The sequence below is a fragment of the Lygodium microphyllum genome, chromosome 3, assembly GCF_053477565.2.
Source record: "Lygodium microphyllum isolate KBCC chromosome 3, Lygodium_microphyllum_v1.1.10, whole genome shotgun sequence".
In the NCBI taxonomy this organism is placed as follows: Eukaryota; Viridiplantae; Streptophyta; class Polypodiopsida; order Schizaeales; family Lygodiaceae; genus Lygodium; species Lygodium microphyllum.
Window position 1 is genome coordinate 29962615 of NC_141137.1, and position 13195 is coordinate 29975809.

General features: G+C 42.7%; 1 protein-coding gene across 1 annotated transcript in view; it reads left to right on the plus strand.

Moving 5' to 3' along the window:
• The window catches only part of LOC148038187 (uncharacterized), an 84001-nt gene extending 71152 nt beyond the window's left edge, over positions 1-12849 (plus strand). The window contains exon 3 of the mRNA XM_087675214.1: positions 12770-12849. Within this exon, the coding sequence (XP_087531340.1) occupies positions 12770-12849 (80 nt within the window). The remainder of the gene's footprint in view (positions 1-12769) is intronic.
• Positions 12850-13195: the final 346 nt, after the last annotated feature.

Genomic DNA, 13195 nt, shown 5'->3' on the forward strand with positions numbered 1-13195 from the left:
TATATTTATCTTTGAAATACATAAAGTCCAGCCCGTAGGCTTATCCACAATCCGCCCGAAGGCTATCAAGCAATCCACGGTGATTACCAATCCAAGATTTCACCTGTAGACTAGTATGCGGGCCTCGAAATCCAATCCGGAGTCACATTTGCCTCTTGTGCAGGGCCCGAAAGGCGAGGGATTTACAGCCAGAGCCCCTTGGCACCCAAGCGTCCTCCTGCTCCAAGTAGCGCTCAACGGAGAGACCTCTCGTGACGGGTTCAGTCCACCTTCCCGGCGCGGTTAACAACCCCCTTGGTTAGGGTCAGGCAGGTAGTCGGGGGTAACTGAAGCTGCCTCTCCCTTTAGGCCTTCAACCTGAAGCATTAGATATCCATTTATCCTTTAATTCATTGATCAAACAAAGCAAAACACTGCTCTTAAATCTGTAACAAGCACATTCATTTCCATTGGTCGTTATCGTTGGCAAATTGCTAAGGAGTGAATCCTTCTTTTCGAATGCATCCATCACTCGATCTGGGATGAATTGCGACTTGGCAAGATCCTATATCCTGGGTTAGGGCCATACCCTATTAACCCGACTTGGTTAATACCTGAAGTTCATATGTTATTCCAATTTATTGGTCTGTCCTTTGCTTTAAGCAATTATCTTTACCCCAGAAAGATATAATATTAGGACGATTATTCACCCTCTTGCAAGATAACTTGCATAAGAATCTGCCAACCTCATTCCGAGAGTTGGCCATTCCCTTGTGATCCAATCACAAGATCATATGACTCTGCACTTGTTGCACAAGTGTCGCATCGAACTCTTCATCGTCTATTGCTCCAAGGTAGCTGATATGGGCAGGTGGCTTCTTCGAATGGCAATTTGCTGCTAGATGTCCAGACTGGTGGCATTTATAGCATACTATTGGTTTGGCTTTGGTTACATTGTTTGCAATGGCAGGAAGTCTAGGGACATTAGGATTTGGCTGTGGAATAGGCTTAGGATTTTGATTGACATTAGATGGTAAAGCAGGTGGTTTTGCCCAATTTTTACAGAAAGATGATGAAGTGAAACGACCTTGATTAAATCTTCTGAAGTTTGAGTTGAATTGCTTAGATCCATAGTTATCATTGGCTTGGAATTGCTGTGGACGTCTGTCTCTACCTCGCAGCTTGTCTTCAGTGTCGTGAGCTAGTGAAATGACGTCTTCAAGAGTAGCAGGCTTGAACATGTTAACTTCAGCATAGTAATGCCCAAGGAGTCCAGACATATACTTGCGCTTGTGTGTCGCTTCAGGTACGTCTTCAAGCATGCGTAACTAGAGTAGTGCATTCCAAAAACGCTCTGTATACTGAGGATTAGGCTCACGTTCCCATTGCTGAAGAAGATCCCATTGCTTTATGGCTTTCTCATGAAATTGTGGGGGAAGGAAATTCTGCATGAACTTCGTCTTGAAATTCTCCCAGGTAGCGGGACAATCTATACTCTTGCGTACAATAGTCCACCAAAGAGATGCTCTATCCACTAAATGATTAGTGACACACTTGATTTTATCTTTTTCTGCATAGGTTTCCTCATGGAAATAGTTGTCAAACTGACTAATGAATGCAAGAACAGTTTTTCCCTCTCGTATGCCATTGAAAGTACGGAATTTGAAACTTCTTTTACTTATCTTTAATTCCTTGCGGATGGTCTGAGCTTCGAGAGTTGCATCGATGGTACGCCGGATAAGATCTTCAGATTGAGGTTCTTCTTTGTCGGTAGACGATCTTTGTAAATTTGCCAGTTGAACTTGCAATGCTTGCCTAGCCCTTCGTTCTTCATCCAATTGCATCATGATTAAATCCAGCTTTTGCTCCATCGTAGGTTCAGATAGGTCGCCTTCAGCCATAAGATCATCCATATGTGGTTCCGTCATCCTGCAAAACTCAAAAGACCTTTCTCACTCAAAATCAAGTTAGCAGGATGAGCGTAGCTCAAGTTCGGGAATACAAGGCTTATGTATTTTTGGGTGTGGCTTTCACAATCTTCGGAAAATCTGTGTTTTATCCTTCTTCATATGCTGAAAATGCTTCAGCAAACCTGCATATGCGTAGAGTATCTTCCAATGAACAACTTTGCAGTTCGGAGTTTCTGCGCAGGAACAACCCTTCTATGATTTTTGGACAGAAGTCAGTTTTGACTCCAGTTGACTTGTCTGACTTGCAGAGTACCAGACTAATGTGACTTGAAAAGTTTGTTGACTTGTAGTACTTAGTTGCTTTACGGAACTTGCAGAACTTTGACTTGTTAGAACTTGCTGAACTTGACTAGTTGTGTGTGACTTGAAGTTTGTTATGACTTGATTGATTAGAGCTTAAGTGATTAAGCTTGATAGCTTAATCTCAAGAAAACGGCGAAAATCGTGGGGGGAGGGGGCCGTTTTTTCAGCCGGCGAGATTTCCGTTGACATCCTCAGAGGCGCCACAAAAATTCAAAAATTTTAAGCTCTTTAAAGCTTAACTTAAGCTTCTCAAGCTTTTAAAGCTTGATTAACTTATAAACTTTTGGGATTAAGAGAGAGCTTATGTCTGTTCTTGACGACTTGATGTAGGAGAGTTGGGAGTGGTCCTCTGCCTCTGCAGACCGGTCCTTCGCGATCCGATGATGGAAACAAGGGTTCTTGATCGCCAGAAATCTGCCTGTATCGACTGTTCGTGACGAGATTGACCGTAGAGCCCGATCGTTCCAGGAGCTCTGCCTTCGCACGACATTGGTAGCGATTGGAAGCTCTTGATCTCAACTTCGCTCTGATACCACTGTTGCGCAGATCGGATGCTGTACGCTCGCGTAGTGAATGCCGGAAGGTCCCCAAGAACAATAGAACTCTACTTTTTGCACAAATTACAAGGTAAAAAGCATGAACGACAAGAGCAAGAGACCAATTGGATGCAATCTTCCCCCATGCCTTGTGTGAGCACTCCACAAAGCATGTATTTTATGTATATTTCATCTTCAAGCTCAAATAATAGCCCAAATTACAAAATAGCAAGCTTTTAGCTTTTGAGTTTGCTTTAACACAAAATAGGAATAAAGCTAATGGACGGTGCCCAAAGAGTCTGGCATGCCCAATACAATGTCCAAGTAGAAATAACATAATCGTGCGCCCATGCGCATACAAAATAATAATAAATAACCGACGCCTCAATAAATAGGCATGACAAAATATAGGCGCCATGCCTAAGGTATGCACCCATCAAAATATAATCCATAAATCGAATACTCGCTATCCTCCAATGCTTTCCTCTGCCACCACTGCTGCTATCTCTACACATCAACTGAAGCATTCACAATCGTTAGTAAAATAATACAATTAAACCGACAAAAGTGAATACCTAGCAGTCTTCAGCTACATAAATAAATCAACTGGTTAGAAATAAATCCTAACCTTAATTTATTACGAGTGCACACTCTATACTCATAAACGTTTATTGATTTAATATGCATTTTGCGGAATCACCCGCTATGGAATCACCCATGTACACACTAAATTAATGAAACGCCCGAAAAGGACAGGCGTCCCCATCAACTTGTCGCACAAAGAATCCACTTTGTGTATGAGCCCCGGTCATCAAAGTTTACGGAATCCACCGTAAAACCTCACGGAATCCACCGTGGCACGAAATCCACCGTGAAATATGCCTCCTGGCATCACTATGAGCATCCAAGGACTACGCTGCCATCTCCCAAGCCATTGTTAAGAGACTTTAGCTTATGAAGTGTTCTTCAAAGGCAATTGCATGCACAAGAGACAGGTGCTATCATCTTCATATTCGAGTGTGTTCCAGAAAGTTCTCCACAGTCAAAACTAGGATGCACCAAGTCTTGGAGTAGACGACAGGATTCTGCACATTCTTATTTCTAACTAGATCCTCAATTTGATCATAGTTCTTTTCGCAGATGTGGCTGTTGCCTGTCAACTTGCACTGGCTTTTTCTACTGCTCTTTCATGAGCCTCTATGTGCGGATCTTTCCCTGGCTTCTACTTCTCTTTTGCAAGCCTCTGATGTAGCTCTTTCAATAGTAGCTCTCTCTCATGCCTTTGCAGCTGCTCATTCTTGTGCTTCAGCTGTAATTCTCTCAACAATAACCCTTTCTACAACAGCCCTTTCCTGTGCTTGTGCAATAGCTCTTTCTCATGCTTTATCTGTGGCTCTTTCAACACATCTGTTTCCTACTTCCATTTCACTGTCAAATTGGCAAATTCTCTCAAGGACTAGAGGGTTTCCCCAAGAAGGCTTCACACAACTTATTTCCCACAGGACCTTCGTCCAAGACAGAGCTCTCCCAACCCTGGTCTATGAAAAGATTGCCAAAACAGTTCTTCCAAAGCTACAAATTGGGACTTCTGTAGAAGGATTGCAAACTTCTCGGCCTTTGATAGGAAAGAACCCCATTAGCTACAATGCATAGGATGGATCACCACCTCTACACATAATAGCAGTCGTCTCCTGTATTTTTCTTTCCCTCTTTTTAAGCATCGTCTTCAACACCCTCGACCTCTCCTACTTCACCAAACATGGTCCATTTGAACAATAGAGCTCATCTATGAACAAGGATATGGCAGATCTCAAAACAGGCGCATTTCATGCTACTATCCTGAACATGATGAAGAGAGTAATAGGAAGGCTAATAGAGCCAAATCTCTATTCTATAGGTTGCTCAAGAGGTCAAGAACCAAGTTATGGAGTCCATTGTGGTTGGAAGAGTTATGGTTGGAACATTTGAGCAAGATATTGGCTATGGAGTATGAAGGGGGCTTGAAACGGGAGAGAGAGAGACTGTGTCTAAAAAGCAAACCCTTCCCTCTCAAAAGTAACCCCCACCAAACTCAACCTCAACTCAAGTTACCTGCATTTTTTCCATCTCTTTTCATTTTTGGGCCGAACTTGAACCACAACATGCTAAAATTGGTTGAAGCCTACCTTTGACTATTGGATATTGCCAAGATTCACCATCTTTAACATGGTTTGAAGTAGTACAACCTGTCTAGTTACAATGTAAAGAAGAAACCAAACCATGTAACTATGTCTTCAACTCCAGTTACATAGAATTGATGCTTGTAATCAGATCTTCCATGAAAATGAACTCCCCAGTCAGATCATAATCATGAAAATGATGGAATGAAAACCTGCCTTGTATCAAAGCAAAGCTTTGACACCAATGTAATAAAGCTAACCTAACTAGCCTAAACTAGTCTAGCTCCATGTCCAACCATGGATAAAGAAACAGGAAATCAACAAGAAAAAATGAAAATGAAAAGAGACTAACCTTCATTAACATGGCAAGCTGCCATAGCTAAAAAAATGGAATACAAGAAAGAAAGTTACCTAGAACAAGATGTCTTCAAATGATCAAGAGATAATGCTACATTTGGCTGGCTACCATTTTATAGGTAAACCCTAGCTAACCCTAATTAAGGTTTCTTTACACATGTATGCCCTAATTCATAAAAGTATTTACAAAGGCAAAATAGGAAGGAAACATTTCCTACATGACACTTTTCCAAAGTCACACATACATTTTACAGAACACTTACAAAAGATCTATAGAACAGTACAGAATATGAACAGAGTAGATACAGAATAGATAGAGAACAGAGACAGAGGCTCTATAGAAGGTTTACAGAAGAGGGTTACAGAAGGTCATCAGAGAATATCAAATCCTCATAATTCATACTAAAACCACTCCAAACTATCAAAAACTATTCAATAAGCTTTCAAAAGATTTAAAACTCCATCAATCATCAATCCATACTTCATACAAAAGAAAATCAGAACAAAACAGAAGCTATACAGAAGGTATTACAACCAATCAGAACCTCAACAGAACATATTAGATCATCACAGAGCCTCATATTTCCACTAAGAATCATCATGAGCTTCCAAAACATAATCAATATCATCCAAAACACTCTCAAACACTTCCATTAACAACCATACATCACTCTAGATCCATTAAAAATCAATCATTCAAACCTCAAAAACAACAAAAATTCAGTTAAAAATTCAGTCTTTTTGCACTCTCAATAGGTATGGACATCTCCTATGGATGTTGCCTATCTCTCCGCACGTATGGCATCTCTTACCCTGATCTCTGGAGTAATCTTTGCTACAATTGCCTGATTTAAGTTCTTGGACAATTGGATTCACTCAGAATAATGCATCTTCCAAGTCCCTTGGACGCATTGCTTCAAGACAGTGGTTCAGAGGAGTGTTTAGGCCATGGAAAAATTTGTATACTTGCTATGCAATATCCATAGGTGGCACATATTTTAGTAGGTTTAAAAATTTTGAGTAGTAGGCTTCTAAGGTTAATTCTAGCTGCTTAATCTTGAAGAATTCATTCATCTTAAAATTTTGGTACGTTTCCGGAAGATATCGTCCAAGTACAGCATCTTTCAGCTGAGCCCAAGTGATAGGGGCTTCAGAAATACCTTGATATTTGCAGCATTCCTTCCACCATAACCGAGCTTGGCCAACTAATTTAAGTTGGCTATCATTGCTTGATTAGTAGAGACAGCTCCCAAAGCATAGAAATAGTCGTCCATTGACTCAATCCATGTCTGTGTCTCTGCTGCGACATCTAACCCTTCTCCATCAAACTCGAGTGCCTTAATTTACTTGAGAAGAAATTTCTTCTCTTGCATGTTAGCATTCGTGGGTGCAGAAGTTGCCTTACAATAAACCATACCACTTGGGTTTTTATGTTTTAGATATGTCTAAAAACCATATATTAATCAATCCCATATCATTACAAAGTTTTACTCTGATACTAAGTATTGTAAAATATTACACGGCGCAGCGAACAGAATCTGAGAAAGAGATAGAGAGTACACAACATATAAGAGGAGAATCAGTAAATTCTTTAACTTCAAACAACTGATACAAAGATGGCTCTGTCCACCCGTGCGCTTCCACTGTGTGAAGCTTAGATGGCGATCTAGACAGAAGATAGATGAAGAGCTTAAGGCTAGCCGGAACAACAACTCTGACTGGGTGAAAGATGGATAATAGATAACTATGAAGGGGTTTAGTTTTTTATAGCTTGTGAAGGGGGTCATGATGGATGACCTTCCATATGCACTTCTGTCTGTTGACCTTCCATGTGCCCATGTGTCTGTTGACCTTCCATATGCACATGTGTCTGTTGACCTTTCATATGCACATGTGTCTGTTGACTAGGGGAATATTCCCTTTACCATTGGCTAGGGCCCCTGATAACTCTTTTACCCCGCAACTCGACGCAATGTGCCTCGATTTGCTACCAGCTTAACTACTCTGTCTAACCCAAAGATTAGACCCACAACGATCACCTTTTTGCCATCCGGTCACATAGACCTCATCTGACATACAAGTCAGGACTCAACCAATGTCCAGGCTCACATATGGCTTCTCCTCATAATGGGGGCCTTACAACTTTGAGCACCATGGATCATTGGTAGCACCTAATGAGGGTGGGGCATTGATCATATCTAACACCCCCCCTCAATGTCCACCCATAGGTGAACTATCTCCTCGGCCCAATGCCGAGTCTCTGAAGATGAACTTGAAGCAGATCCTTCGTAAGTGCTTTGGTGAAGATATCTGCTCCATTCTCCTCTGTTGGACAGTAGACCAATTCCACTATCCCATCCTCCATCAAATCATGCACATAGTGATACTGTATCTCTATATGTTTGGTGTGTGCATGAAACACTGGATTTTTGGCAATTGCGATGCAACTCTGATTGTCACATCTCAGCACAATTGGTTCTTCATCTTGCACTCCCATATGCCATAGAATCCTTCTCAACCATATGGCCTCACATGTAGCAAAACAAGCTACCTTGTACTCTGCTTCGGTAGAAGACAATGCCACTGTTGGTTGCTTCTTACTAATCCAAGAGAAAATTCCTAAACCCAAAGAGAAACAATAACCAGAAACTAACTTCCTGGAATCAATGTCTCCTGCCCAATCTGAGTCACAGTTCCCCACAAGAGAAGTTCCGAAACTATATGTGATACCATAGTCAAGAGTTTTCTTCAAGTATCTGAGCACCCGCATCCCATCCTTCCAATGACTCTCATGAGGTTTGTTTGAGAACCTGCTCAAAACACCAACAGCAAAACTGATATCTGGTCTGGTGTTACACAAGTAGATCAGACTACCGACCAACCTCCTATACCTCCCAATGTCTGCTAGTGCTGATGTATCCTCGACGAATAACTTTGCATTCACCTCCATAGGTGTAGCTATCTCCTTGCACTCGATCATGCCAAATGCCTTCAAGATCTCCCATGCATACTTCTTCTAAGAGATGAAGATCTTTCCTGGCTCTTGCCAGACTTCAATCCCCAAACAATAGTGCAGCAAGCCCAAGTCTGTCATTTCAAACTCAGAACTCAAAGCCTTTCGAGTTTGGTTGATCATATCTTCGTAGTCACATGTAATAAGAAGGTTGTCCACATATAGGACAATCACTACAGACTTTTTACCATCACTGTAAACATACAAGTTAGCATCTGAGGCACATCTTTTGAAGTTTAGGTTTAAAAACATTCTATCTATCCGCTGGTACCATGCTCTGGGGGCTTGTTTCAGCCCATACAATGCCTTCTTCAGTTTACACACTTTGTTCTCAGAATGGGGGGCCTCAAACCCTGGTGGCTGAGCCACGTACACCTCCTCCTTGAGGTCACCATTTAAGAACGCTGACTTAACATCCATTTGGTACACTGGCCACTTCTTGTGGGCAGCCACTGCAAGTACCGTGCGAATAGTGGTCATTCTGGTAGTTGGGGCAAATGACTCTTGAAAATCAAACCCTTCAACTTGTGAAAATCCTTGGGCAACCAGTCTAGCTTTGTACTTTTCTAAGGTACCATCAGCCTTGTACTTTACCTTCCAGATCCACTTGGTGCCAATAACCTTCTGCTTTGCTGGTCGATCCACTAGCTCCCAAGTGTCATTCTTCATTATGCTATCATACACCACCTGCATAGCAGCCTTCCATGATGGATCTGCAAGTGCTTCTTCTAAATCAGTTGGCTCCTTTACTTCTCTCATAATCTCAACCATCAAGGCCATATTGACTATGTGAGCAGAAGCCCTCCGTTGCTCCTCTATTCTCTGAGACCTCCTTGGTCCATCTGCCTTCTCCTCAACAGCTGTGTTGTAGCAGTTGGTTAGTGACTGGCTTCGGGCCTTCTATCAGATTATGCTGAGCCTACTCCTCGTGGATTTCATGCCTTGGTTTTATCAGGGGGTAGGATATAAGCTGTGGTGTGTTTTTTTGTATTTTGTATCAGCTTGATGCTCCTTTTTGTTGTTTATGTGCAGATCTATTCGTGGGATTCGACGGGTTGAGTCACCCTATCCCATTGGTCGCTAATGACAGATGATTTTTTATGCCAAGAAGTGCTTAAAAATAGCCAAAAATTACGAATATCAGAGGAAAAATAGACTTTATCGAAGGCGACGGTGGCAATCATGACGATTTTAAGTGGTAAGTCCCTAAGGCACCAGTGCTTATTTTCATGGAAATCAAATGGTGGCGGATGGTCGAGCTAGAGTTTTCCTAGATGTAAAATGACATTAGGAATCCAACGCAAGCGTCAGATCTCCATTCCGAGATCATTTGATCCCCCATTTAATCCCCGCAAGGTTTGGGGTTGTGAAGCAGTACTGGATCCGAAAGCCGAGAAGAGCATGATGGGGCCCAGCTTTGTAGATTTTGACGCCACGGAGCCACCCTCCAGACGGATCTTGAATCTGATGTCATTTGTCCCCTCAAATCTGAAAAAACCATTTGACCAAGAGTGTGAATGAAAAATCATGAACTGGATATTTTGGGCATTTAGTTTAAAGCTCTAATTAAAAGAGATTATGGGCAAGAAATGCCCACGACTTGAAATGATGGGGGGGCGTCAGTTTTTTGTGCCCCCTCTTTTCTCCCCAAATGATGATTTTTTGACCAGGTGAATCAGGAGGAATGCTCCTGGTCTTGGAATGCTTCTATCCTTCGCCCTCCATCGCCACAAACCGATCAAGAGATGATACATTGAGTGAAGAGAACAAAAACCAGTCTTTCTCTCTCCTCCCTCTCTCTCCTAGATAGAGGCTATTCATGTGCAAGAATTCAAGAAGAAGAGGGGCTGAAGAATGCTTGTTCGGCTGTGATCGGATTGCTTCAAGATAAAGAGGATGCTGAGGAAAGAGGTTCAACACTGAAGAATGGTTTCTGGTCAGTCTGTGGGGTGCTCGGTGTTAGCTATATATAGTGTTCGCTATATATAGTCTGTCTATATATAGCGCCCCAGGTCCCCTCTATATATTCCTATCATGTATGCTCAGTCTACACACTTTTGGGGTTCCACTTTTGGTGTCTTGTGTCTCTCTTCTCCTCTCTCTTCCTCCGTTCCTCATCTCCCTCGCGCATTGTTCAACATGGTATGAGAGCATCGTGCTTCAAGCGCGAAGATCACAGGTTCTGGAGATAGAGGAGAAAACAGGGGAAGGTCTGGATCCATGTCTGGCAGCAAGGGTCAGGTCGCTTGGGGAGAGGCCATGGGAGATCAACTTTTGGATGGCATTCAGGGCATGTTCGACCACCTTGATAGATGCTGTTTCGCATGCCATGACCAAGGGCTGCAGGATGAAGATGGCATCCTCATCCTCCACGTTGAAGCATCGGGAGTCATCAAAACAGATGTTGCTTCGCATGCCATGACCAAGGGCTGTAGGATGAAGACGGCATCCTCCACGCTAAAGCATCGGGAGTCATCAAAACAGATGTTGTTTCGCATGCCATGGCCAAGGGCTGTAGGATGAAGATGGCATCCTCCACGCTAAAGCAAAAGGAGTCGCAAAGAGTGGGTTCTCGAGGTTTTTAGGGACGGGCTTCTGATCCACGGCGCCATCTGCGTTAGGGGAAGCTGAGGCATCTGCTAGAGCTTAGAGCTTATCGATCACGGCCTAGGGATGAAAAAACCCTTGGGGACTCAAGGGAAAAACCCACAGCTCTATATAGGCCTACCGTTATATTAATATTCAAAATATAAAATTAGAAAGTTGAACTTACAAGAGCCTATTCATAGGCATCAAAGGAGCTACATCACTCCTAAATTACAACAGCCTATTCAGAGGCATCAAAAGAGCTTTATCACTCCTAAATATACAACGTGTAAAATAAGGATAAGTGACATCACTGCAAAAGATAAAATCTCCAAGAAATTCCTTCAACTGAACTTGGGATGTAAGCAGTATATCTGTCACATCAAAACTTAAAGAAAAAAAACATTACAGTGACATTAGAACAACACAAGGTCTATAGAGATGGTTCGCGACGCCGCTCTATAGACAACATAACACATGTGGGGCCCCATGAACAGAATATAAATAAAACAATTTGTCATTAGCTGGAATATAGACTCTCATCAGCTGGAAAGAATATAAACGCTCATCAGCTGGAAAGAATATAAACGAAATAATGTGTCATCAACTGGAATATAGACACTCATCAGCTAGAAAGAATATAAATGAAATAATTTGTCATCAATTGGAATATAGACGCTCATTAGCTGGAAAGAATATAAACGAAATAATGTGTCATCAATTGGAATATAGACGCTCATGAGCTGGAAAGAATATAAACGAGATAATGTGTCATTAGCTGGAATATAGACACTCATCAGCTGGAAAGAATATATTGTATCATAGCTAGAATATAGACACTCATCAATGGAATAACGAACGAGGACAATCATCATGAAGCATGGCAATATCAACATTCAAAAGTAATATTGATATTGAAATGTAGAGAGAGAAGCTTCTTGCAGAGCATGACGGTGCTTTTATTAGTTGCTTTATTTCTAAAGCTTAGCTTTATATGGAGCGTTAATTATATCTATCATGCTTTTGTAGCGGTAAGGTAGGAAAGAAGCAACTTACTCTTTCAGGCAGCCTTTGCGTCTCATTTTATTAGTTGCTTTATTTCTAAAGCTTTGCTTTATATGGAGCGTTAATTATATCTGTCATGCTTTTGTAGCAGTAACGTAGGGAAGAAGCAACTTACTCTTTCAGGCAGCCTTTGTGTCTCAAGACATGAGCATCTATGACACTCCCTGCTCTCGATATCTGTGCGTCCTCTAGGGATTCGGTGCTGATCTTTAGGAGTGCCAGACTTCATGAGTACCATATCTCCCTGTCTCGATGACACACGTCCTTCACCAAAATACTCCGTAAAGGAGCTTCCCTCGCAAAAGATTAATGCGACTCTGCGTCTCACCTCAAGGGGAGCCATGGTCGCCTTCGTATGCATAGAAAGGAATCACAACGGACTGGCAAAGTTCTGTGTTACCGATACGGCCAATTATCACACCAACAAGCTGCAGCACGTCGACGGCCTTTGCTTCGTGGTGATGCCCGATCACGGCCTACTGCCCCCCGATCGACAGGACGTGGAGGCGTCCCTGCAAGGCCCCGTCATCGACCCCAAGCTAGCTATCTTTGATCGAGGCCCCCTCGACGCACTGTAGGCTGCCCAATTCATATGGTCAAACAGAGGCACTTTGCTTGCAAGACAGTGCCCCTGCGTAGGCTGGGGTTCTCTACAGACAAAATAATGGGCACGAGATGCAAGACAATTACTTTTATGGTCAATACAGTGCGTCAGGGATGCATTCTGTGGCTTCCCGGGACAATGTCCATGGGCAGAAAGATGCATCTGTATCTGCGTTCATGTCGTCATCGGTCTTGCAGGCAAGGTTAAGTTCAAAAGGGACATGAAGGAAGGCGATGACACGCTCGATGACGTGGAGAGGCAAGAGGAAGCTCTCTAGTAATCTCCGAAAAGCAAGTTTCGCAGTATGTCTCCAGGCATGCCTGCATCAACAAAAAAGAGTGCGATTAGAATCTGAGAGAGCTCTCCATCTGCTACTTCTCTGGGAGCTTCATTGGCCATGGCAGCAGCTTCTCCTCTTGCTTCCGCTGCTCCATCATCACCGACATCAAGCAGTCCCTCTTGCCTCGCTCGCGTCCTCAACCTTGCTCTCAAGAAGATCATCAAGAATGCTGCTTGGCGCAAGCACTCAAAGCTCGTCCAGTCATGCAAGGCTGTGATCGATAAGCTCCAAGCACTAGCAGATGCCTCAGCTTCCCCTAATGTGGATGGTGTTGGGGATCAGA